Source organism: Telopea speciosissima, chromosome 7 (genome assembly GCF_018873765.1).
Source record: "Telopea speciosissima isolate NSW1024214 ecotype Mountain lineage chromosome 7, Tspe_v1, whole genome shotgun sequence".
Taxonomy (NCBI): domain Eukaryota; kingdom Viridiplantae; phylum Streptophyta; class Magnoliopsida; order Proteales; family Proteaceae; genus Telopea; species Telopea speciosissima.
Window position 1 is genome coordinate 18,105,899 of NC_057922.1, and position 22,771 is coordinate 18,128,669.

The 22,771-nt window shown below is 39.8% G+C and overlaps 4 protein-coding genes and 1 long non-coding RNA gene across 5 annotated transcripts; 1 reads left to right on the forward strand and 4 right to left on the reverse strand.

Moving 5' to 3' along the window:
• Window positions 1-662: 662 nt before the first annotated feature.
• Window positions 663-1,403, reverse strand: LOC122668311. Its single transcript, XM_043864897.1, has one exon. The coding sequence runs from the start codon at window positions 1,401-1,403 to the stop codon at window positions 663-665; it is 741 nt and encodes a 246-aa protein (XP_043720832.1).
• A 2,733-nt stretch (window positions 1,404-4,136) lies between these two features.
• LOC122669923 (NADPH:quinone oxidoreductase-like) lies at window positions 4,137-8,239 on the reverse strand. The gene is made up of 3 exons (XM_043866840.1): window positions 8,095-8,239; window positions 7,803-7,994; window positions 4,137-4,635 (listed from the first exon to the last, which is right to left on the reverse strand). The coding sequence occupies exons 1-3, from the start codon at window positions 8,183-8,185 to the stop codon at window positions 4,334-4,336; spliced, it is 585 nt and encodes a 194-aa protein (XP_043722775.1). The 5' UTR covers window positions 8,186-8,239; the 3' UTR covers window positions 4,137-4,333.
• LOC122669925 lies at window positions 5,442-5,976 on the forward strand. The gene is made up of 2 exons (XR_006334100.1): window positions 5,442-5,782; window positions 5,891-5,976. It is a non-coding gene; the product is annotated as an uncharacterized LOC122669925 (long non-coding RNA).
• A 6,578-nt stretch (window positions 8,240-14,817) lies between the features above and the next one.
• LOC122668312 (NADPH:quinone oxidoreductase-like) lies at window positions 14,818-18,328 on the reverse strand. The gene is made up of 3 exons (XM_043864898.1): window positions 18,230-18,328; window positions 16,009-16,246; window positions 14,818-15,125 (listed from the first exon to the last, which is right to left on the reverse strand). The coding sequence occupies exons 1-3, from the start codon at window positions 18,326-18,328 to the stop codon at window positions 14,818-14,820; spliced, it is 645 nt and encodes a 214-aa protein (XP_043720833.1).
• Window positions 18,329-20,967: 2,639 nt separating this feature from the next.
• Window positions 20,968-22,556, reverse strand: LOC122669924 (NAD(P)H:quinone oxidoreductase-like). Its single transcript, XM_043866841.1, has 3 exons — window positions 22,437-22,556; window positions 22,151-22,342; window positions 20,968-21,436 (listed from the first exon to the last, which is right to left on the reverse strand). Exons 1-3 carry the CDS (start codon window positions 22,507-22,509, stop codon window positions 21,129-21,131), a joined length of 573 nt encoding a protein of 190 aa, XP_043722776.1. The 5' UTR covers window positions 22,510-22,556; the 3' UTR covers window positions 20,968-21,128.
• Window positions 22,557-22,771: the final 215 nt, after the last annotated feature.

Consider the following 22,771-nt stretch of genomic DNA (forward strand, 5'->3'; position numbering starts at 1 on the left):
TCCTCGGACGATTTCCTGGCAAAGGATGATGTTATCCAAGATACTTCGGCCTACTATGAAAGCGGATTGGTTGGAACTGACAAGGGAGTCGATGATAAGGTTGAGCCGGTTGGCAAGAATTTTAGCGATGAACTTGTACAGGAGATTACAGAGGGAGATGTGTCTAAAATCAGACATGGCCGAGGCTCTGAAGAACTTGGGAATGAGGAAGAGGAAGGACTGGTTGATGCCATGAATCTGATTAGGATTGAAGAAGAAGCTCTTAATGGCAGTGATAAGATCGATGCCTATGATGTCCCAACAAGTGGTGAAGAACCCCATGCTAAACCCATTAGGGCCTGGAGCTTTGCTAGCCTTATGGGAGCGAACAGCGGAGGAGATTTCCGAGTTAGAGGGGACGAAACTGAGGGAGCTGAGGAGGTGAGGGGGGATGAATTTGTTGAGGAGGTCGTCAGGAAAGGGGGGATGGGAGGAGGAAGGGGGCAACAGATACCAGTAAAGTAGTTCACAGCTTCAGCTTTGATGGTATCGACAGAGGAGAGGATTGAGCCATCAGAGGAGGTAAGAGAGAGAATGGAGTTGGAGTTGGATTGGGCTTTTAGGGAGCGGTGAAAGAAGGCGGTGTTCGAATCTCCAAGCTCAAGCTACTTGATTCGAGATTTCTACTTAAGGAAACTTTCTTCAAGGGAAAGAGAGGAGGAAAGCTCAGAGGCGGCAAGGACTTCTTCCTCAGCAAGGGAAGGATTAAGGGAGTTAGACTGAAGACGGAGCTGGATAGAGGAGAGGTTGTCCCGACAAGAGGAGACACTAGATGAGATGTTGCTGAAGGTGGAAGAATTCCAAGACTTGAGAGCCATCTTGACATTTTTGAGCTTTTTAGAGAAGGCTAAAAGAGGGGAGGAGAAGGAGAAGACAGGGATACCCCAAGCGGCTTGGACAACAGGAAGGAAGTCGGGGTGGGAGGTCCACATATTAAAGAACTTGAAGGGTTTTGGCCCAAAGGATAAGAAGGGGAGGACGAAAAGAGATATGGGGGAGTGATTCGAAAGACCAAGAAGGTCAAAAAAAGCATTGGAGGAAGGAAGAGAGGAGAGCCAAGGATCATTAACTAGGACTCTGTCAAGCTTGCAAGCAACTCTGTCAATGCCAGAGCGCTTGTTGTGCCAGGAGAGATCATCACCTGACCACCTAAGGTCGTTTAGCCCAGAGTCATCAAGACAGGAATTGAAGGCTGTGACGGCTTGGATGTCGATAGGGGAGCCTCCTAGCTTTTCATGACTAAAGCGGACCACATTGAAATCACCACCGATACCCCAAGGAGAAGAGCCAACAGACAGGGAAATGGATCGGATATCCTCCCATAACGGGATTCTATTAAGGGAACGGTTGAGGGCGTAAACCATGGTGAAGAAGAAGAGGTAGTTGTGGAGGTGGTCGAAAATGCTGAGGTGGACGAATTGAGAAAAGGAAAAAGAGACCATGATATGGAATTTGGAGGGATCCCAAAGAATCCAAATCCGGGCGGAAGGAGATTGGTCATAGTTGGAGAGGAAGGACCAAGAGGGAGTGAGAAAATGGGCTATCCTAAAGGAATTGGGCTCGAGCACCTTGGTTTCAAGGAGGCAACAAAGGGGGGATTTGGTGGATTTGAGACGGGCACGAATCTTGGCTTGCTTGGCCTGGGTGTTTAGCCCGCGGACATTCCAAATAGTCCAAGGGATCATAAGAGAGGAGGGGGGTGGGCAGCCAACCAAGAGTGGAGGTAACTCTGGACCCCGGTGGAACACTACGGGGCCTGAGGCGGTAATCTTTCAAAGGGGGAAAACAGACCAAGTTCGAATCCGAAAGGAGGGCTGGAAGACTAGGAACCGGTTTGAAGTGGTTCGGCCAGGGGAAAAAAGAAGTTGTGTCAAAAGTTAATTGGACTTGGTAGTTTGGGTGGGGTAGGGTTGCGGGTTGATGGATCGGGTTAGAAAGAGAAATGGCATGAGATAGTACAAAAGGGTGTGAGTGGTGGTTAAGTGGGACAAGTGTGGGAGAGAGGTATTGGGTATTAGTAAAAGGGGTTGTGGGGGTCGAGGGAGGAGGTTTGAATGATGGGGGTTGAGGCAAATTTTGGGTTTCCAGAAGTAGAAAAGGAGCTGGGCAAAGGCAAAGGGGTTTTGCAGAGGTAACGGCAGGGGGAGTCTGCAGGTCGTCGCCACTGATCAGGCAGGTCTCGAGAGGACTAGTCGAGGCTGCAACATCACTATCGTCACCAGTATCAAGAGTCCCAAGTACCAGGAATCTGTTGTGGTCAACTTTGACTGATCCGCGAGGTAGGTGAACATCGGGGGACTCGCCATGGTCAGGAATCCCATCGACGTCACGCAGGCTTCTCCGGTGGGGTTTCCTGTCTTTTTTTTGGCCACGTGAAGATTTCAAGGGGCCTTCAGACACTGTAGTGTTGTCTATCACCGAAGAAATTGTCGCCTGAGCCTGAATAGCAGCGTCATCTTCCCCAACGATCATAGCAGCATCAAAATCTTCCCCTAGGGCTACAACCTCTTCCACAGTGAGCAGCGCTGCTATAGAGGAGTAGACTGTGGTCTCGGCTTCAACAAAAGGAACTGTAGGCAGAACCGTAGTGACGTCTGCAGAGACGACAACAGCCGAAAGGCACTGTTTCGAAGGGTGGCCAAAGGTTTTGCATATGGAGCAATATTGGGGTAGCCACTCATAAGACACTCTTTGATAGAAAGAATGGCCATCTTCTTCCTGGATGAGGACAGAGTCAGGGGGGATCTTCTGCAGAGATCTCCACGTAGATGCGTGCAAAGGAGAGACGATCCATTTTCTTGGTGCGCTCGTCGGAGAAGAGAGGTTTGCCGATGGTCGATCCGACGAGGCTGAGTCCAGAGGCACACCAGTAGTGAAGTGGGAGACCTGGCAGACTGACCCAGATAGGGATGGCTTTGAGGTCGATTTTGCTGAGAGAGGAGCAATGGTCCCATTGCCGGAGGAATATCGATTTTTTGCCAACCAGCCATGGACCACCCTCCAAGGCGCGGGACATGTCGGAGTTGTCAGAGAATCTGAAGATGAAGATGCTGCTGGATAGAAGGTAAGTGTAAACCGCCCCTGCCGTGCGCCATTGCTTTTGCAGAGAAGATTTGACAACCTGGAAGGGTGGACGAGCGCCAAGAAAGTGCCCCACTAGGCAGCAGTGCCATTTGGAGATCTCATCGTCAAGCAGGCCCTTTGGACAGAAGCCCACCTTAGAGTCGCCAACAATAGTGGGAGGGACAAAGTGCAGGGAGTGTCGATCAGAGGTGGTAGAGGGGGTACCGGAGAGAAGGGAGCTCCAAGTGGAGGGAGGAGGGGAGTTAAGGGGATGCGCAGGGCTGGGGGGAGGATAAGAGGTTAAAGCAGGGTTAGAGGGTGAAGCAGGGGATGCAGCAGGGGGGAGGAAGCAGTGGTGGGTGATTTTTCGATGGTGGGGCCAGGACAGAGGGGGGGAAAGAGGAAATTACAGGGGGGTGAAGTGCAGGGGGAGGACCATCGGCGCAGGCAGCGAACAGGGCTAAGGGGGATGACGGAGTCATTGCCGGAGAACCATCAGATCAACTTTCAGCACTGAACCATCAAAAACCCTTCTTCGGCTGCTGCTCTCTTGGTTCTATTGAGCTTTACTACCTACCTTGCTGGTTCTATTGATTAGCTTCTGTAAGCATGACTGGTTGACATTTTACTGCTCAGGTCAACAATAGTTAATCTTAAATTAATCCAATTTATATTACAAACATGTGTTATGGTATTCCATACCATTCATTGTGGTCTTGATTGCTCATTATAACTTACATAAATATGACAGAAACTCTTGTCTACTTCATGTGGGAAGTTTGGGTAGGAAATATTGTCATACCACAAAAAAGTAAAGAAAAAGAAGAACTAAGTAGCTAGGAATCTCTAGATGGGCGTTGTCAAAAGGAATCTCACCATATGATCACTATACTCCTGAAATTGATAGCTTAGTAATAGTAATGAAAAAAAATTATGACTTGGAAATACTTTGTCAAAAAATTATGTAACTTAGAAATACTTGTATAAAGCACACATTAATCTAGCAAATGTAGGATTTGATCAACTTAAGGGTTGAATAACTATCATAAATCCAAATTCAATTCAAATGTTCACATAAAAAAAATTCCAAAAGTCAAATGTAAATCACTGGATACACAAAAGATTATTTTCAGGACTTCTTTATTTCATCAGCTGAAGAAACAATGGACTACCAATTTGATAACTGCTTTATCTATGCTGGAGTTGGGATTTCGTTTTGGCACAAATTTATTCAGTTGCCCTTTTTTTCCAAAGCAAATGCCTGCAATGATAAAAGAACCTCCTTTAACCTCTGCTTGGATTCAGGATCCACTAAATTGCCTTCACCATCAAACTTCTGCGGAGGTTGGAATGCATACACGAAAAACTCCGGCTTGTTTACAAAATGCAGATCAAGATAAACCCCAATTTGGCGCAAATGGTACTGTCCTCTTCCCCCACCAAAATTTCCTCCTGTGCTTATAATGGCAGCTCGCTTACCAGCCCAAACATTTGAAGGTCTAGATGCCCAGTCAATCGCATTCTTCAGAGGAGCTATAGATTCAGAGGTAGAAAAAAGAGAAAATTAGCCGAAAAACAAACAAGCCGAAATCATAAGCCTCAGTAACTTGTTTTTCTACCTTGTTATGCGCATATATAAAATTTGCATTATTCACTGAAAAATGAAAAGTCCATGAGCCATATTTTCAGTTTTTATGCATACTACAAGTGAAATTTCTTAGATTACTCAAAATTTGCAAGAGAAAGAACATTAAAGAGAAGCTATGTTTTCAACGAAGGAATCACTCTTGGAATCCAAATTCATAATGGAAATTCACTAAAACAGGGTTGACAATGACAATGGTTCAAGGAAAAATCACTATACAAACTAAACCCAAGTTAGTGGAACTGAATTTCAAGTCTGGAGAACGGAAGGACTATTTCAGGCTTCCAGCCCACCATCAAAAACAACCCACAACTTTGCTAGCTAGACCGTTAACCATAGTAAGTCCTAAAGGAGCAAGAACAGGACATTTCCATCTGATCTGATCATTCAAACCACAGAAACAAATCCACATTTCTTTTTCTGGTTCAAATTAAATTATTTGTTCCAAAATTTTAACTAGGAAAGGCCAAACTGTTAAGATATGGGCAATGCATTTGGCGACAAACTATTTAGAGTTTTCAAAGTAATGCTGATTTTTGTATGATTTATGCTCTTCTTGGCCAGAGTGCTCAATAAAGCATTTCCTTAATTAATCCAAAAAAAATAAAATTGGAAGAACGATTTTGTAATATCATCAAGTGGTCAGTTATTATAAAGTTCTAATATGCTTGTGCCATGTCTTGTTCTCATTATAAAGTTTTCGATCAAGTGCTCCAATCCTTTGGAGATGGTTTTGAATCTATCCTATGGAGCTGTACATGGTAGACTAAGGCACTCTGTTACAGAAACTGTCTAGACACCCCAGCTTTCACAAGCTGATCAGCAAGCTATTAGCCAATCTCTATCTCCACTTAAAACAGATGTTACAGTTGCACAGAGGAGCCTGCTTCTCCAAATCAAGTGAAGGTATCTTCACAGGCTACTAGAGTTTGAACTTAACCACTTGAAGATCAAGCCTGCATCTTGCTCAAGAATTAACAGTTTTTATGTACTCTGTCCATACTTCTTGGATTTGTGGTTTGAAATGATACACAGGTATGGACTTAACCACTTGAAGATCAAGCCTGCATCTTGCTCAAGAATTAACAGTTTTTATGTACTCTGTCCATACTTTTTGGATTTGTGGTTTGAAATGATACGCAGGTATGGAGAACAGTGTACAACTTTTGAATTTCAATGAGATATACTCTTTCTGTTTTTATAATTTTTTCTTCTTTGTTTATAAAAGGGTGAGAAAGAAGGAAACAAAAAAAGAAAAAAGAAAGAAAGAATGATTTCTACTTTATAACCAAAAATGGCAAGGCAAACCCCAAAATCAGAAATATCACACCTGGGGGAAAAAAAAAAGGTTCTGGGAGACATGATCTCTCAAACCACCAAATCTAGGGATCCTAAGCCAATGATGCCTTCCCAGAATGTGGTCTGGATTGTTTGAAAATTTTCCTCTTGTACTCTGTGATGAGGTAAGCTAGACTGAAACAAACAAACACTAGCAAACCTAAAGAAACCAGAATTGCAGTGAACCAAAAATCTGAGAAATAGAGCAGAAATTTAATGTGAATAGAACTTGCAAACTATAAATTCAATGGGGCTGAAATTAATATATCGTAGAGGACCTACTGGTGTGAATTTGTGGTAAAAATATCAAAGAGGACTAATGATTAAATAAGAACATATATGCATGGACAGAAAATAGAAAGTAGTGGAAAACAGAAAATAACAAGTCAGGAGAACTAACATAAGTCATGATCTACCAGCCCAATGGACACCATTGTTGGGTCCTATGGAATAGAAGGGGAAGCAAATAACATAGTCAAATCTCAGTTCAAGCTGACAGTTAAATTCTCAGAAATTAATGACTGAAGTTCAGACCCTGTTGCTGTCAAACACTCCTATCGCAGACTTGTAACAGCACTTAAAAATAACAGAATATAAGGAGAACTTGGAAAACAATATTATTGGATTAACTAAACACAAAAGAAGTGTTGATATCACCTGATAAGAGACCACAACAGTGAGGAAAAGCTGCTGGACCGTGGTGAAAGAAAGCGGAAAAGAATGGAAGGAGGGGATATGTTTTTATAAATAAATTTCAACTCATTTTTCCCCCTATATGTTTCTACAATCTCACTTTTACTCCATTATATTGTATATTTTGACCTTTCCTGGAATAAAAACAAATTCAAATTCCAAACAAAGGATTAAACAAAGAACAACTCAGCCTTATCCCAACTAAATGGGGTCGGCTACATGGATCCTAGCAAAGACAAAATAATAAAAGGAAAAGGAAAAGGAACACAACAACAGCAACTACAATTCAGTCATAAACAACTAATAGGGATTGGCTACACGGATCCTAACCCTCCAATCAGCTCCATTCACGTCGTATTAGAAACAAAGCATGATCTATGCATGTCTTACATCACCACTTCTCCTATAGTCATTTTAGGCCTGCCCCTGCATCACTGAATCAAGTCACTCTTCCAAACTGAAGCATCCGAAGGCAATCCGCATAAAGTCATCGTGATTAAAATGAGAAAAGGTAATTAGGGATAGCTCATAAAGCTGTCCAGATACCCAGCATCCTATGGTATTCAAACCTATATCCTCACTTCTCTTCCACCTTAAGACTAACCGATTACCTTCTCTGTTTAGGATGTCCAAGATGTTTTCCCTAGTTTATATACAAAGTGGAACGGAGAAGAAGTTGCATAAGGGATCTTTAAGAACCTAAAACATTCTCCAGGTTCCATGATTTGTTTTTCTGGTCTTTTCCATCGCCCGAAATAAATCCAAAGTCTTTCACCAAGGAATACCAAGCACTACACATTTCCCTTAATTATTTACATAGAAAATTAGAGTTGTTAATCTTCCACATTTGCTCTTATTGTAAGGAATATATATTATAAATGATGCTATGCAGATTCCACCAAAACAAAACAAGTATTCAGATTCAGCAGAATTAAACAACTCAAAAGATTCATTTATTAGACTGAATCGGAAGAAATGAAAAAGAAGAAAGAACAAAGAAATTTAAAGACGAAAAAGGAATTACGGGAGACAGAGTAGTTGTACTCAGGCGAAGCAAAGAGAAAGCAATCGGCAGCAAGGATTTTCTGACGGAAAGCCTCGACTTCCGGAGGGAAAGTGCCGTTGACCTCGAGATCAGTGTTGATGAAAGGGAGTGGTGAGATGTCGACGTACTCGATCTTCATTCCCTTTACGGACTCCTGGGAAATCTGGATTGCTACAACCATTTGACAAAAAAAAAACACTGGTTGAGTGGTCTTAAAAATCTAAATCTACAGAAAATAATAGATAGAAAGAAGCAGAAGCAGCAGCAGTACCAGAACGGACGAGGCCACGATGGTAGGAAGTTTTGCGGAGGGAGCCGCAAAGAGCAACGACATTGATGTCTGGTACAGCTAAAGATGCCATCTCTCTCTCTCTCTCTCTCTCTCTCTCTCTCTCTCTCTCTGTCTCTCACACTCTCACACTCTCACACACAAGTGATTCAGTCTCTCTGTCTGGGAGACTGGGACCTCTGGGTAGGTTCTTAAATAGAGTAATGGGACTTTTGGAGGGAAGCACAAATAAAAAGGGTCAAAAGTTGACTCAGGTAAAAGGTTGCCTGTTTTTCTTTATTGTCTTTTTTTATTCCTTAATTCTTAGAGCGGTTCAAATGTGGGCAAGACATACTTTTCTCCTAATATATATTACTATTTATTTCCAGCCCCAAAAAAGGACCGGGCCCACCAATATGACTCACCAATAAGTGAAACGTGAATTTTCAACTTTGCACGTCTTGTGGTCCCATCCATTATTGGGCCCCTGACCAACCATATGGAGACACGTTAGTGGATGGTTTCGTGCAGTTTTTTTAATGAAAAATGTAATCACACAAATTGCACATCAATCTCAGAAGGTTAATCGAAACATATAGACCTTCACTAAAAACCGTTGGATTGTACTCCAGAATTGGGAATGGATAAAAAAAAAGATGAGGGAAAATTCATCATATTATTACATGAGGCAGTGGGTCAGTGGCACGTCATAAGACTCAAAATACCTTTCCGTATTGTCAACTCTGACTTCTGAGTTGGAGACTATCTTGTTGGTAAGATCATTTAAATGCATACGTAAATAGGTAATTGAAATCCGAATTTGAATTCGCATTAGGATTTGTTTAGTAACAGCCGTATTCGTTTAGAGATATTGAGATATCCGGAAGAAAAAAAATCCAAATACTCCAATAAAAATTAGTCTAAAAAAAAAAAATCAGAATATTTAATAATAAAAAATGAAATAAATAATGATTTTGAGGGCTTTTTAAGAGTCAACATATTCTAGATTATGATGGAAAGAGAATCATGATCTAAGAGATATGAAAGAAAGTGAATTATATCCGATAGGGGGAGAAAGGTCTGGGTTACAAAAGGCAGAGATGTAAACGGATGATCAAAAATCAGAATCCGATCTGCATTGGAATCCGTTTAGAGGTATATGTATTCGGCCAGGGAATATCCGGCTCCGATCACATCCAATCCATATCCAATCCATATCTGATCAATGATCAATTTACATCCCTAACTAAATGCCAATGTTGAAAATTTTCGCACCACTGGAATCAACTGCGAATCGAAATCATTTGTTTCCATTTAAATCAGAAGTGATGAATCGTTTATTAACCGATTCAATTTTATTTGTCAAACCATTGTTTTTTAACCAATTAAAAACCAGTTAATTCTAATATTCGAAATACATTCTCTCGTGTTTTATAGTGATTTACATGATATAAATTAATTTAGTATGTTTTTATTTGTAAGTTTCAGAGGGCGGACCTTGGTGCAACGATAAGGTTATTCTATTGAGACGAAGTGGTCACGGATTCAAGTCTAGAAACATCCTATCTATGAAAGTAGAGGTAAGTCTGCGTACATTATGATCCTCCTAGACCCCATAGTGACAAGAGCCTTATGCATTAAATACGCCTTATTTCTAAGTTACAGTTTGAACCAAGATGTTATAGTTCAAGCCCAAATCATTCCCAATCAGACCCATAATTGTTAAATCAAATTAACAACAAAAGCCAACAATGAAACTATAAAAATATCGATATGTATCAGCCGATTAATTCATGGTAGTGGAATGTATTATTAGGGGGAAAAAAAAAAAATTTGGTAAACTATCATTAGGAAAAATTAAGTAACATAAAATCCACATTTCACAACCCTTTCTAATTCATAATTTTTACCAACCGAATAATGCATTACTCGAGACTTACTCCCGCCCATTTAAACAGTCAATTCGTTCTCCAATGGGGCCTACCGATGCCGGCTAGCTTTTGACACCTTTAGACAAATACTTAATGGTCGACCTAAGCAAATTCCACATTTTTTTAAACTTGGCAATGATAGGAGATGGTCAAAAAAATTAGGGTTATTTCCAAATGCCCCCTTGAAAATGGCCAAACTTATAGTTATCCTCCTTAATTTTCATTAATTTCATATGCATCCTTGCTTTTCAAACTAAATATCAATATAGTCCCTCCCGTTAGTCAGAAACGTTATGTTATAAGGGATCCTAGTTTTTGAAAATTTATGAACCATTCTACCCCTTGATAGGGTAGAGTGACAATAATACCCTTATTTGAAGAAGAAGAAAAAAAAAAAACCCTGCAACTCATCTTCCCCAAATCGTTTAGGGTTTGGGGAAGATGAGTTTTTGAATCTGAAATGGAACAATTTCTTGGACACCCTAAAGAAAGAAATGATTTTTTTTTCACTAGTACATCAAATGCTTAGCAAATAATGGAAAGAGTCATACGATTGGGGCCTGAAAAAATAAATTGAAATTTCTCTAAAGAATAAGAATTACAACCAGATCGCAACAAAATGGAATTTTGAGCATCAATTGCAATGCAAATGCATAAACGATGGCAACTCGAGATTCAAGCTAAGAACGAGTACATGGAATGGGAAAAATTTGCATTCCAGAATAGATTGCATTCATGAGCATGATCCAAGGATTTGAGAATGGAATGTTTCTCAAACAACGTTTTTTTCAATCTGGTGTTTGTAAGGAAGAGGGAAAAACGATGACCCATCTCCACTATCTTGCTTTCAACCTGCAACTGCAAGGAAGAGGGGAAAACGATAACTCATCGCCACTATCGTGCTTGCTACCTGCTCGTGTCCTATCTGCTATATCTTGTGAATTTCATCTCTAATATTGATTCGGTGATTTGGTGAGCCCATCAACATCAACAATAGGGAGGATCACCATCACAGGACGACCTCGATGCTTTGATTATGCCCATCTCTTGGTTATGGTATCCTTGCTTGTCACATTGACCATCGTTTTGAGACCTGAAAAAAAATTCACAGAGGAAGAGAAGAAGAAGACAATAAGAGAAAATTAGAAAAAAAAAGGCTGAGATGATATCTGAGTGAGTTACAGCTAATTCTTTGTGAATGATGTAATTGAAGAGCATGGAACCCCTTTGGGCTTGTACGATCTGGAGACCATTAAGCATTAGGTACAGGATATCTTGACTTGAGCATCTCCGCCCACGCTCTTCTATCCATTTCTTTGCTTCTTCAAAGTAGATCGCTTCGTTTCTTTTTGTTGAGGAAGATGAGTGTGCAGGAAATTTGTTCTATTTCAGATTCAAAAATTCATCTTCCCCAAACCCTAAACGATTTGGGGAAGATGAATTGCATAGATTTTTATTTTTTTTTTTCAAATAAGGGTATTTTTGTCATTCTACCCTATCGAAGGGGCAGAATGGTTCATAAATTTTTAAAAACTAGGATCTGTTATAACATAACGTCTCTGACTAACGGGAGGGACTATATTGGTACTTAGTTTGGAAAGCAGGAGCGCATGTGGAGTTAATAAAAATTCAAGAGGGCAATTGTAAATTTGGCCATTTTCAGGGGGGCATTTGGAAATAATCCAAAAAATTATTCCATACGATAACTTTTTTTTTTTTGGTAAAGATCCCATGCCGTAGCTTACCAACTGCATATATATAAATTTTAGGGATACTTTTTATAAACGATTGTGTAAGTCGTGCATGTGAGAGGGTGAGAGTTTTGAGACATTAAATATGGGTGAGAGTTTATGACTTTTTCAGCTCTTTGTGAGAGGGGGCACGACCGTGCATGCTTGCATAGCCGTGTATGAAATCTTTGCCAAAAAAAAAGTTTGGTATATAGAAGATTAACATCAGGCATAGTGAGATTATTGACAAGTGAGTTAGTGAATTTTAAAATTCATTCAAGTCAATATGTTAAAAAAATTATAAAAAAAACCTGACGAGTCATTATCACCATAGCAAGTTAGGTAAAGTATTTTGTTCAAAAAGGATTAAAAATGGGTTGATGTGATATTTAACAAAATCTTAAGTTAAGAAAACAAAAAAACATTTGGGGGAGGTTTTTATACACGATCGAATCAAATAGGGAGTTGTGTGGTCATTTTCAACCCTATTTACCAAAAAAAAAAAGTTCAACCCTAAAATGTTCCCATCCCAAGTTCTATGCTTGACCGTGCTTGGTACATGATTGTGCAAATTTTTTTATCAAATCTCCTTTAAGAAAATGTCTAATTGGTAAGGTCAGCACCTCTACCTGTCTCTCTCTCTCTCTCTTTCGAAGATTTTATATTCAATTGCAAGTAAAGGAATAAGAAAATGAGAAAGAAAATAATGAAAAAAATTACATTTTTTTTTATAATAATGATTGTACAAATAACTAAAACTTGCGCCAAATAATAGCAAATTTGATAATTAATGTTTCCAAGTGGATTATTTATCTTTAAGGACAACCCCAGGATTTTGGTCTTATGTGGGAAGGGGCATGGGTGCATTAAAAAATTAATCTAAAATAGATACGCACGAATATTTCACATGCAATATTTGGAATCTCATTTGTTTGTGGATCCCATTTTCAATATATGCTAACCATAAACAAATCATTTACTAAATATTGAGTGGAAATACGTGAAGAACTATCCAACGATACACACTCTATCCGGCCAGCCGATTTAGCCACATATGTTGAATCTATTAAGACCAATTTTAATTAATTTTTTTCTGTAAGGAAAAAGAAGATGGGAAATGAAATAATTAAAAAAACAATCACTATACTCCATCGTGAATTTTAGACATGGCCCCCATTCCCCTCGGATTCCATCTGTGTTTGTTATTCTATTGAAATAAAAAAATGTGGGTAAATTACATGTCACCCCTTGATTTTCAAACGAAACTTAAATCACCCATTGTATTAGACCTTAATATGATAAATTAGTGTTCACCAAAAAAAAAAAAATGATAAATTAGTCCCTACTGTTAGTTTTATGCTGTTAAGTGATGATGTCAGCCAGTTAAATAAATTTAAATCCCTAAACTACCCTTGACATCCAAACATAGATTTTGAAGGATAGTCTTGTAAATTTAATTCTAATGTTTTAGTACAAGGGTAAAATAGTATTTTCATACCAATAACTAACAACAGACTAACACCGTTACTGTAGAGGGAGACGGATGAGTATTTTCAAAAATCAAGGGATAATTTGAGTTTCATTTGAAAACCAGGGGGTGATGTGTAATGTACCTCAAAAATTTAATTGCAAGTGAAAAAGATTTAAAAGAAAAATTTGCAACTCAGTAGTGCAAATGATATAGAATATTTTTGCACTACATAAGTAGTGGGAAAATTGGCTTTTGACTGGGCTGAGTTACCTTCTACCAAAAAAAAAGATTGGGTTGTTGCCTAAGTCCAGTCAAATTTTTGGAAAACTTGATTAAAAGTCGTGTAAACGAGATCAGGGTAAAAAATGACTAGATCTCTCATGAGCCTTGTACCTCGTTTTTTTAAACTTGGCAATGATAGGGGATATAACAAATTTTAAACGTTAAATCCGTTGTGCTATGGGGACTGGCTACTGTGTAATCCCTCTGCATGTCAAGGTAGAGCCAAATTTGGATTTTTGCATCGGTGCCGTTTAAGGTTAATTCAGTTGTGGAGGATATATATGCGAGTTCATGGCAGAAGGCTCAAGAGGGAAATCTGCTTCCCTTGCTCAACAGTGTTCAGTGCCAAACATGCATGGTTTGACTTTTAAGGAATTGGAGAATGATTGAAGTACTCTCTTTGTCTGAGACTTTGGAAAATTATTGATTGAACCAAGTGGTTATTGTTGGCTAGAACAACGCAGGCGCTTGTTGGTGGTTTTGGATTGGGTAGGGTTTATAACTTTGTATATATAATGTCTAAATAGAGATGAAGGTGGCCGGAGTTGCCGAGAGGTTAAACCTGCAAGAACAGCAATTTCTAATGAAGGAAGCTTCAGGGGAAGAGGGGAAGAGGGAAAAGGGGGGGGGGGGGGGTAGGGGTTATAGGATTTTCTCCTGCAAGATTGCCAACACCATCATCTTTGTGCCCTTCTTGCATGCAGTTGCAGTGCTTTAGGACTCAATTCTTCCTTTAGTGCTTTTCTTGGACTTAATTGGAGCTTGCTTCCTCTTCTCAGGCTATTTTATTCCACAGGAGAGCATTCCTAAGTATTGGCTATTCATGTACTAAGTTTCCCTTTACAAGTATCCCTCAGATGCTCTGCTCATGGAGGTCATAAGGGGGTGATGTCCAACTTAAGTACCAAGTATTTAAGTATCTTTTGTAATCTATCCACACTGTTCAATCATGAGCCCTATTGGATTAGACAAACCAATACGATTTTAACAATGAGTCTCAGTAATTTCTGTAGAAACTGGAAAATTTTTATTATCATATGATCTAGCAAAATTAGTGATGAGAACAAGTTAACGAAAGACTTCTTTTGGGCAAAATCCAAGTACAAAACAAATCTCCAATCCTATAACAGTGTTATTGGGATTCCTTTTTTATTACAACCAAAACCATTGCAGACCAGATTGAAATGGACTGCTGCCAACAGAAATTTCAAAGAAACAACCATTTGTGAACAGGCACCACCTAGCTATGGTGCCATTCAAGAAAGGATGCAAGCGGGCATCAGAACTCGTCGACATTTAGATTTGCAGAGATTTACTGAGCGTTCCCACTAAGCCTCAAAGTAAATTCCTGCAATGAGACAAGAATCTGTTGTAGGATCTCCTTGGACATTGGGTCAATCAAGTTTCCTTCGCCGTCAAACTTTGGTGGAGGGTTGAAGGCAGGCACAAAAAACTCTGGCTTGTTAATGAAGTGAATATCAACATAAACCCCAACTTGGCGCAAGTGGTAATGTGATCTTCCACCACCAAAACCCCCTCCTGCACTTACAATGGTAGCTGCCTTCCCACCCCAAACATTGGGAGGTCTAGATCCCCAGTCAACTGCATTCTTCAAAGCAGCTACATTCACAAATCACAAGGGAAAGAGGAAGGGAAAAGTAAGCAACAAATCAATAAAGCAGACCCAATATTCCTTGATTGATTCTTTGTTTCCCCCCTCTTTCTTCCTTTCTTTTAAGGGTCAGCAACTTCAATAGATATGAATATAAGCACTATTTCAATGTTCAAGCTACAACCTTGCTTCTAATCCAATTACTTCTAACCATTCCACTTTGTTCTACTCTAGTTACAGGCTTATACAAGGTCCATCTCCATCATGCATTTGTTTTGTTACTTTAAATATCTATTGAAACCGCTCCCTTTAAATGAAAGAAATCAAAGCATCCAAATACCCTGAAAATGTTTTCAGACCAACTAAGATAAGTAAACCCAAAGATTTTTTAACCTCCATGTGGTTTATGATGCATAAAGAAAGAAATATTTTCAAAACAGGGCATTCCAAGAAAGAACTAGTCCAAAAAGGGTTATCCATTGAGACTAGTAGGGCTTTTATACTAATTCATTCCAAAGCATCTGAGGCATCCATGACTTCAATGTTAAAGGTTTCAACTTTCAAACTCTGAGAACCAACCCTACAGAAAATTTATAGATGAATCATTTCTCTTCAGTTGTCTAGACCCAGAATCCCTAGAATCTGCAGAGACCCTCCAACTTTTGATTGAGGCAAATTGAGTTCTCCATAGATCATAGTCAATACCAAGCTATGCTTTAAAGTTTAAACCAGTGTTTTGAAACCAGACTAGCCCTCAACCCCTTATGGTCTCAGGACATTGGTTACAATATTACATTATCTTCTACTTTAAATTCTAAAACACTAAGGCAGGCATAGAAAGACCCAGAAAGTGAAATTCAGAGCTAAGAAAGAGAAGGGCAGAGACAGTACGGGTAATAGAGTAGTTGTACTCCGGCGAGGCAAAGAGAATGCTGTCGGCGGCAGCAATTTTCTGACGGAAAGCCTCAACCACTGGGGGGCAAATCCCATCGACCTCAAGGTCAGTATTGAGCAAAGGGAGTTCTGAAATGTCAACAAGCTCAATCTCCATTCCTGTGAGGGAGTCCTTGCATATTTGCTGTGCTGCAAAGCAGAAACCAGAAAGCAAAGAAAGAATCAGAACCCAAAGCTACAATTACAAGAGTAAATGAAAAACCCAAACAAGAATTGATTGAAAGTAGTACCAGCCCGGACAAGGCCAAGGTGGTAAGAGCCTTTACGGAGAGAGCCGCAAAGGGCAACGACTTTGACGACCATCTCTTCTTTCTTTCTGTTGTTGGGCTTTTCCCTTTTGATCTGCTTGATTCTAGTCTCTGTGCTGTGACAGTACTTGGGAAGGTAGAAGTACTTGAAGGTATGTATAGAGGACTTAGGAGGTTATGGTGACTTGTTGTTGGCTTCTATTGTGATCCAAGGGCCATAGTTTGATTTATAATTAACTAAACAAAATCAAACCTTCTTTACTTCCTTATTAACCATTTTTTTAAAAAGAATCAACAATGGAAGTAGGAAGAATTTCCGGTGGGCTAAACGTGGCATTCGAGGATTGGAGGGGAATAACATATAGGAACGATGGTGGTCCTTTAGCTACCTCGGTTTGATTCAATTCCGAAGTACCTAAACATTCATTGTCTATTAGTGTGTTACGTAAGGAAGCACGTCTTGATGGCATCAGAGAGGAGGCATTATTCCTTAGATCAGAGGAGAACCAAAGTGCTCTCTCCATTATTGAAGAGAGAGAGACAGAGAGCTCCCATGAGGTTTGGAGTTTAAGATCAATTTGGATCCTCTACGGCTGGGCAGGTTGCAGCAATTGTGCTGTTTGCACTCAGATAGGGGAGTCGACCCCACCTAGGTAGGGTGCTTGAGCAATGGGTAGGGCGATCATTTCATCCCTGTCTGGGTGTAGGTAGCACAATGACCGCTACCTGCCGAGCCGTAGAGGATCAGAATCCATTCAAGACCTCTTGTTCGTCGTCTAGTTTAGATCTCCCTACCAACCCATTTAAAAAAAAAAAAAAAAAAAAAAAAAAAAGGAAAAAGAGAGTACAATTGGTACAAATTATAGTTAAAAGTATTGGAAGTGAAATCAATTGTGTTGGGCTGTATCAAGCCAATTTTATTGGATTGATTCATTTTTTTTTGGGGATCTATTGATCAGAAAATAATAAAACTTTTAAAAATAAAAATTCTAAAAAGTCCATAGAATATATGTATCATAAAGGGAAAAAGTAAAAAATATATTTTGATGAAATATTACACTAAATGTAACCTAAATTACAATAAGTGTTGGCCTGCTCCGATCTGAATTTTTTATTATTGATATTCTGATCAATTCTATTGGATGTGTAGATCGTCTAAAAATATTCTGGAAACCAAAAAATCAACTCGATCGGAGGTCAAATGAAAGAACTCTATCTGTTTCAAGTTTGGATGAGTAAAATATATCTAGTTACAACTTTTAAATAGGTATCAGGTTGAATCAGCCGATCTAAGAACTGGTCCAATACCCAATCAATTCACTGCACTGTGGTTGTATGGTTCTAATAGCGGTATTGTTTTCAGCCCAATACCAATATATATCGATCTATACGCCACCAATACTTAGAAGCATGTGTATAAAAGGGGTGAGATTTTAATAATGGAACTAGTCATCTAGGAGTCTAATTATAGGGTCACATCATCTTGACCCGAAGAAAGCACTATTTCTTATGCGCATCCATGGTTATAGGAGTCCACTTTGGGATTTGTTAGCTCTTGTAATCCCTATTTTGACCTTTAAAATTAATTTTTCTTTTTTTGGGAATTGGAGAGCTTTAATAGTGTTGGGGAGATAGAGGATGGGAACAGGCCCCAAGATGGTTTTAACTCATGATCTCTTATTTGAGGAGTTGGCCTTTTGCCAACTAAACTAACCCCTTGGGGTACCTCGTAATAAATTTTTCCTTTCATGGGTTCCCACAAAAAGAGAAAAATAAAAAAGTATATTGGTGTATGGGGTTCACATACACACTTGGGTTTGAAACCAGTCTTCTTCTCCCTAACAACTAATTAACCATTGACTTGGTTTTTTTAATCCAAGTCTTTAGATTGCTAAATAGCTAGGGCTCACCGGACTAAAACTGACAGCGTTCAAGACATTCTTGTCTTCCAACTTCTCCCATGAGACAGGCTCACCAGTCTTAAGGTTGATGAGGGAAGCCTGATCCATATTGTCTACATTGAGCAACTTGTTAACAACCGTGGTAGCTGGCCTCAACACGCCATTGGAAAATCAGAGGACCCCTCCTTGTCCTTCACCCAAAAAAGACTTATCCTTCCATTTGGTACCTCAATGATCTTGAGATTTGTATAGCGATGGGCGAAATAATACCAGCCAAGCGCCTCCCCCTGTGCCTGTAAAAGGAAGCAATGGGTGAAAACTTATGCCGTTCTCCCCACAAGCTATGGCAAAATCGAATATGCACTTCCACACATTTGGTACCAATTGGGTCAAAGCAAGCTTATAATGGTTAAGAGACCAGTGACGAATTGATGGATAGGAAAACGCATGCCCACAACGAAGGTCTCTTGATAAAACCACACTTCTCCTATCCTCGCAAAGCAAGTTCTCTCCTCAGACCTAGGCAACTTAAGCCTAATCGATCGGGGAATGTAATACCTCCTCCTAATGGTCTTTAAATCATTACTTGTTGAAGTACACGCCCAATTGCGAGGCCACTTTGGGTGGGACCTCTCGTTCTTGACTACGGCCTTCTTTTTCCCGAAGGTCTGCCCACTCCCAGAGGCTTGCCCCTTGCCTAAAACTTGCTTCTTAGCAGGAAGAAGAATGCCATGCCTAGCTAGTCTATGAGGAGAATTGGACGCTTCAGAATTACCCTAGAGTTAGAGTTAGAATCTATTCCGTAAACAACGATATCCCTATCATCTCTATCGGAAGGCTCCTCCCTCACAATTTTCTTAGGCATATTGAAAAAAAAAAAATAGAGGAAAACAAGAACTTATTGGAGGAATACAACTAACAGAAGACCTGAAGAGTGCTAAGAGAATCAAGAAAAGCTAAAAAAGCTCAAGATAAAGACGATAGCGGAACTATTTGTAAATCCTTAAGCAAAGAGAGGAAATCTCAAGCAGATTCGCAAAACTCCTTTTCTGATCAAGCTCTCCCGTAATCACAAAAGCAAAGACGAAGAAGAAGAGCAAAACCCTCGGTCAAAGGTATAAATACTTTTTTATTTGTGTTTTTGCACACAGGATCCAACGAACCAGATCTCCATAAGTGAACAGTCAAGATCTTACAATCATTGATCCCCAAGACAGCATTATAGGCCTGTAAATGAAGGCCACGTGTCTCAACCTGGAAGAAACCTCCATTAACTCCAGACGTGACCTTTCAGGTGCCCGAGATCAAAAAGTCTCGGAAAGAAAACCCACTCCAACTTTGCAAATGATTTGCCAACGGATCATCTGCACGTATCAAGAGGTGAACATACATGCGTGCAAATTACATTTTAATTTTATTTTCATAGAAAACATCTTCCTCCCTTTGTAAATGGTAAAAATAGGACAGGTGATTGATTCTCACATGTACGTTCACATATTAATATATGCAAAGGAATCGAAATCACTTCCAAATGCCCATGTGAAACCATCACAGAATTCTCCCGTCGAAAGGTTTTTGAAACCAATGATCCAACAACTCAGAAGAATGCACGTGTGAGGAATTTCCGGAAATCCTGTTAGGCGTATAGTCAGAAAGCACGCATGAAAGGGTATATTGAACCTCAACAAGCCAAAAACTCAACCAAACCCAATTCAGGACCTCGAGAGCAAGCACGCCTGGATGCCTCGCAACAAGTTCTCCAGCTCGGGGTGAAACCTTAAGCTTAAACTCAAGCCAACAGATACTTGTTGGACTCTGACTTCTGTCCGAGCTCATGCTTTAACCACCAAGCTGACAGACTAAAGCCAGAGAAAGAATATTTTACTCCCACGAACCTATTCAATCTCGAAGGAGTTGGGGGCTTCTGTTATATGTAAGATTAGCTCTCCAATGAGCAGGTGCCACGTGGCAGGGACTCAAACCTAAAACCATATAAGCAAGGAATGGATCATTCTGCACGGAGAGTCTCCACTGGAAACAGAGACCTTCTTTTTTCTTTCTTATTTTTTTCTAACTTTTTTTTGTTTTTTTTCTTTTTTTTCTTTTTTTTGTAAACACCCCAAAAATCCCCTCGACCGTAAGCTCTATGTGGTCTATGTCGCTGGAATGAGTAGCAGTCGACAAGAGGAATAGTAGTCCCTTGTATAATAGCTACGGCAGGTCGCCGGAGTGTTTACCAGTCACCGGTGATGGGATCCAGAGAGGATTGCAGGTCTCCAGAGTGAAGATCCAGGACTTGAAACGGTTACTAGCGAGGGAAAGCAGAGTTTTAGTCCTTTAAATAAAAAAACATTTTTGTGAAAGTATTTTTTGGAGGTACAGGAGTAATTTTCAGAAACAAAGGGGAAGTCAATGTAATTAAGGCTTAGTCCAGGGGGAGGACCATGTAATTTGCTCAATACTTTGATATATGATCTTATTCACCATAACACCCATAAGCCAACATCTCTAATCAATCCATACTGTTCAAACATGGCCTCTCTTGGATTAGACAAACCAATACGATTTTAACGATGAATCCCATTAATTTCTGTAGAAGCTTTAAAATTTTTATTATCACATGATCTAGGAAAAGTAATGTTGAGAACAACTTGAGGAAATACTTCTTTTGGGCAAAATCCAAGTACAAAACAAATCTCCAATCCTATAACAGTACTTGTTATTGGGATTCCTTTTTTTTTTTTTTATTATTACAACCAAAACCATTGCAGACCAGATAGAAATGGACTGCTTGCTGCCAACAGAAATTTCAAAGAAACAACCATTTGTGAATAGGTACCATCTATGGTGCCATTGAAGAAAGGATGCAAGGGGTATCAGAACTCGTCAAGATTTAGAGTTGCAAAGATTACTGAGCGTTGCCATTAAGCTTCAAAGTAAATTCCTGCAATGAGACAAGAATCTGTTGTAGGATCTCCTTGGACATTGGGTCAATCAAGTTTCCTTCGTCGTCGAACTTTGGTGGAGGGTTGAATGCAGGCACGAAAAACTCTGGTTTGTTAATGAAGTGAATATCAACATAAACACCAACTTGGCGCAAATGGTAATGTGATCTTCCACCACCAAAACCTCCTCCTGCACTTACAATGGTAGCTACCTTCCCACCCCAAACATTGGGAGGTCTAGATCCCCAGTCAACTGCATTCTTCAGAGCAGCTACATTCAAAAATCACAAGAGAAAGAGAAGGGAAAAGTTAGAAATAAAATCAATAAAGCAGACCCAATATTCCTTATAATTGATTCTTAATTTGTTTCCCCCTCTTTGATTAGGGGTCAGCAATTTCAACAGATATGAATAAAAGCAATATTTCACTGTTCACATTGTGAGCTACAACCTTGCCTCTAATCTAATTAAATGAGGGAACACAAAGTATCCAAATACCCTGAAATTCTTTCAGACAAACTAAGAAAAGTAAAACCCAAAGAGCCCTTACCACCAAGCTAAGTATTTTTAACTTCCATGTGGTTTATGATGGATGCATAGAACAAAGGATTTGTCTCAAAACAGGGCATTCCAAGAAAGAACTAGTCCAAAAAGGGTTATCCATTATTGAGACTAGTAGGGCTTTTATACTAACTCATTCCAAAGCATCTGGGGCATCCATGAGTCTAATGTTGAATGTTTCAACTTTCAAACTCTGAGAACCAATCCTACAGAAAATATGTAGATGAATCATTTCTCTTCAGTTGTCTAGACCCGGAATCCCTAGAATCTTCAGAGACCCTCCAACCTTTGATAGAGGCCAATTGAGATCTCCATAGCTCAGGACATAAGTTACAATGTTACAAAGTCTAAACACCAAGGCATGAATAGAACAAGACCCATTAAGTGAAATTCACAGCTACGAAAGATAAGGGCAGAGACAGTACGGGTAATAGAGTAGTTGTACTCCGGCGAGGCAAAGAGAATGCTGTCGGCGGCAGCAATTTTCTGACGGAAAGCCTCAACCACTGGGGGGCAAATCCCATCGACTTCAAGGTCAGTATTGAGCAAAGGGAGGTCTGAAATGTCAACAAGCTCAATCTCCATTCCTGTGAGGGAATCCTGGCATATTTGCTGTGCTGCAAAGCAGAAAGCAAAGAAAGAATCAGAATCCAAAAGTTACAATAACAGAGTAAATGAAAAACACAAAGAAGAATTGATTGAAAGTAGTACCAGCTCGGACAAGGCCAAGGTGGTAAGAGCCTTTACGGAGAGAACCGCAAAGGGCAACGACTTTGACAACCATCTCTTCTTTACTTCTGTTGGGCTTTTTTCTCTTTTGTTCGGCTTGCTTCTCAAGTCTCTGTGCTGTGACAGTACTTGAAGGTATTTATAGAGGGCTTAAGAGGATATGGCTTCTATTGTGATCCGATGGCCATGGTTCTTGATTTATAATTAACTAAACAGAAGCTAACCTTTTTAATTTCCTTTCAAACTCGGAGAGTCGGAGGATTGTAGTGTGGGGATAAACATGGTGCACAAGGATTGGTGGAGGAATAAAATATGCC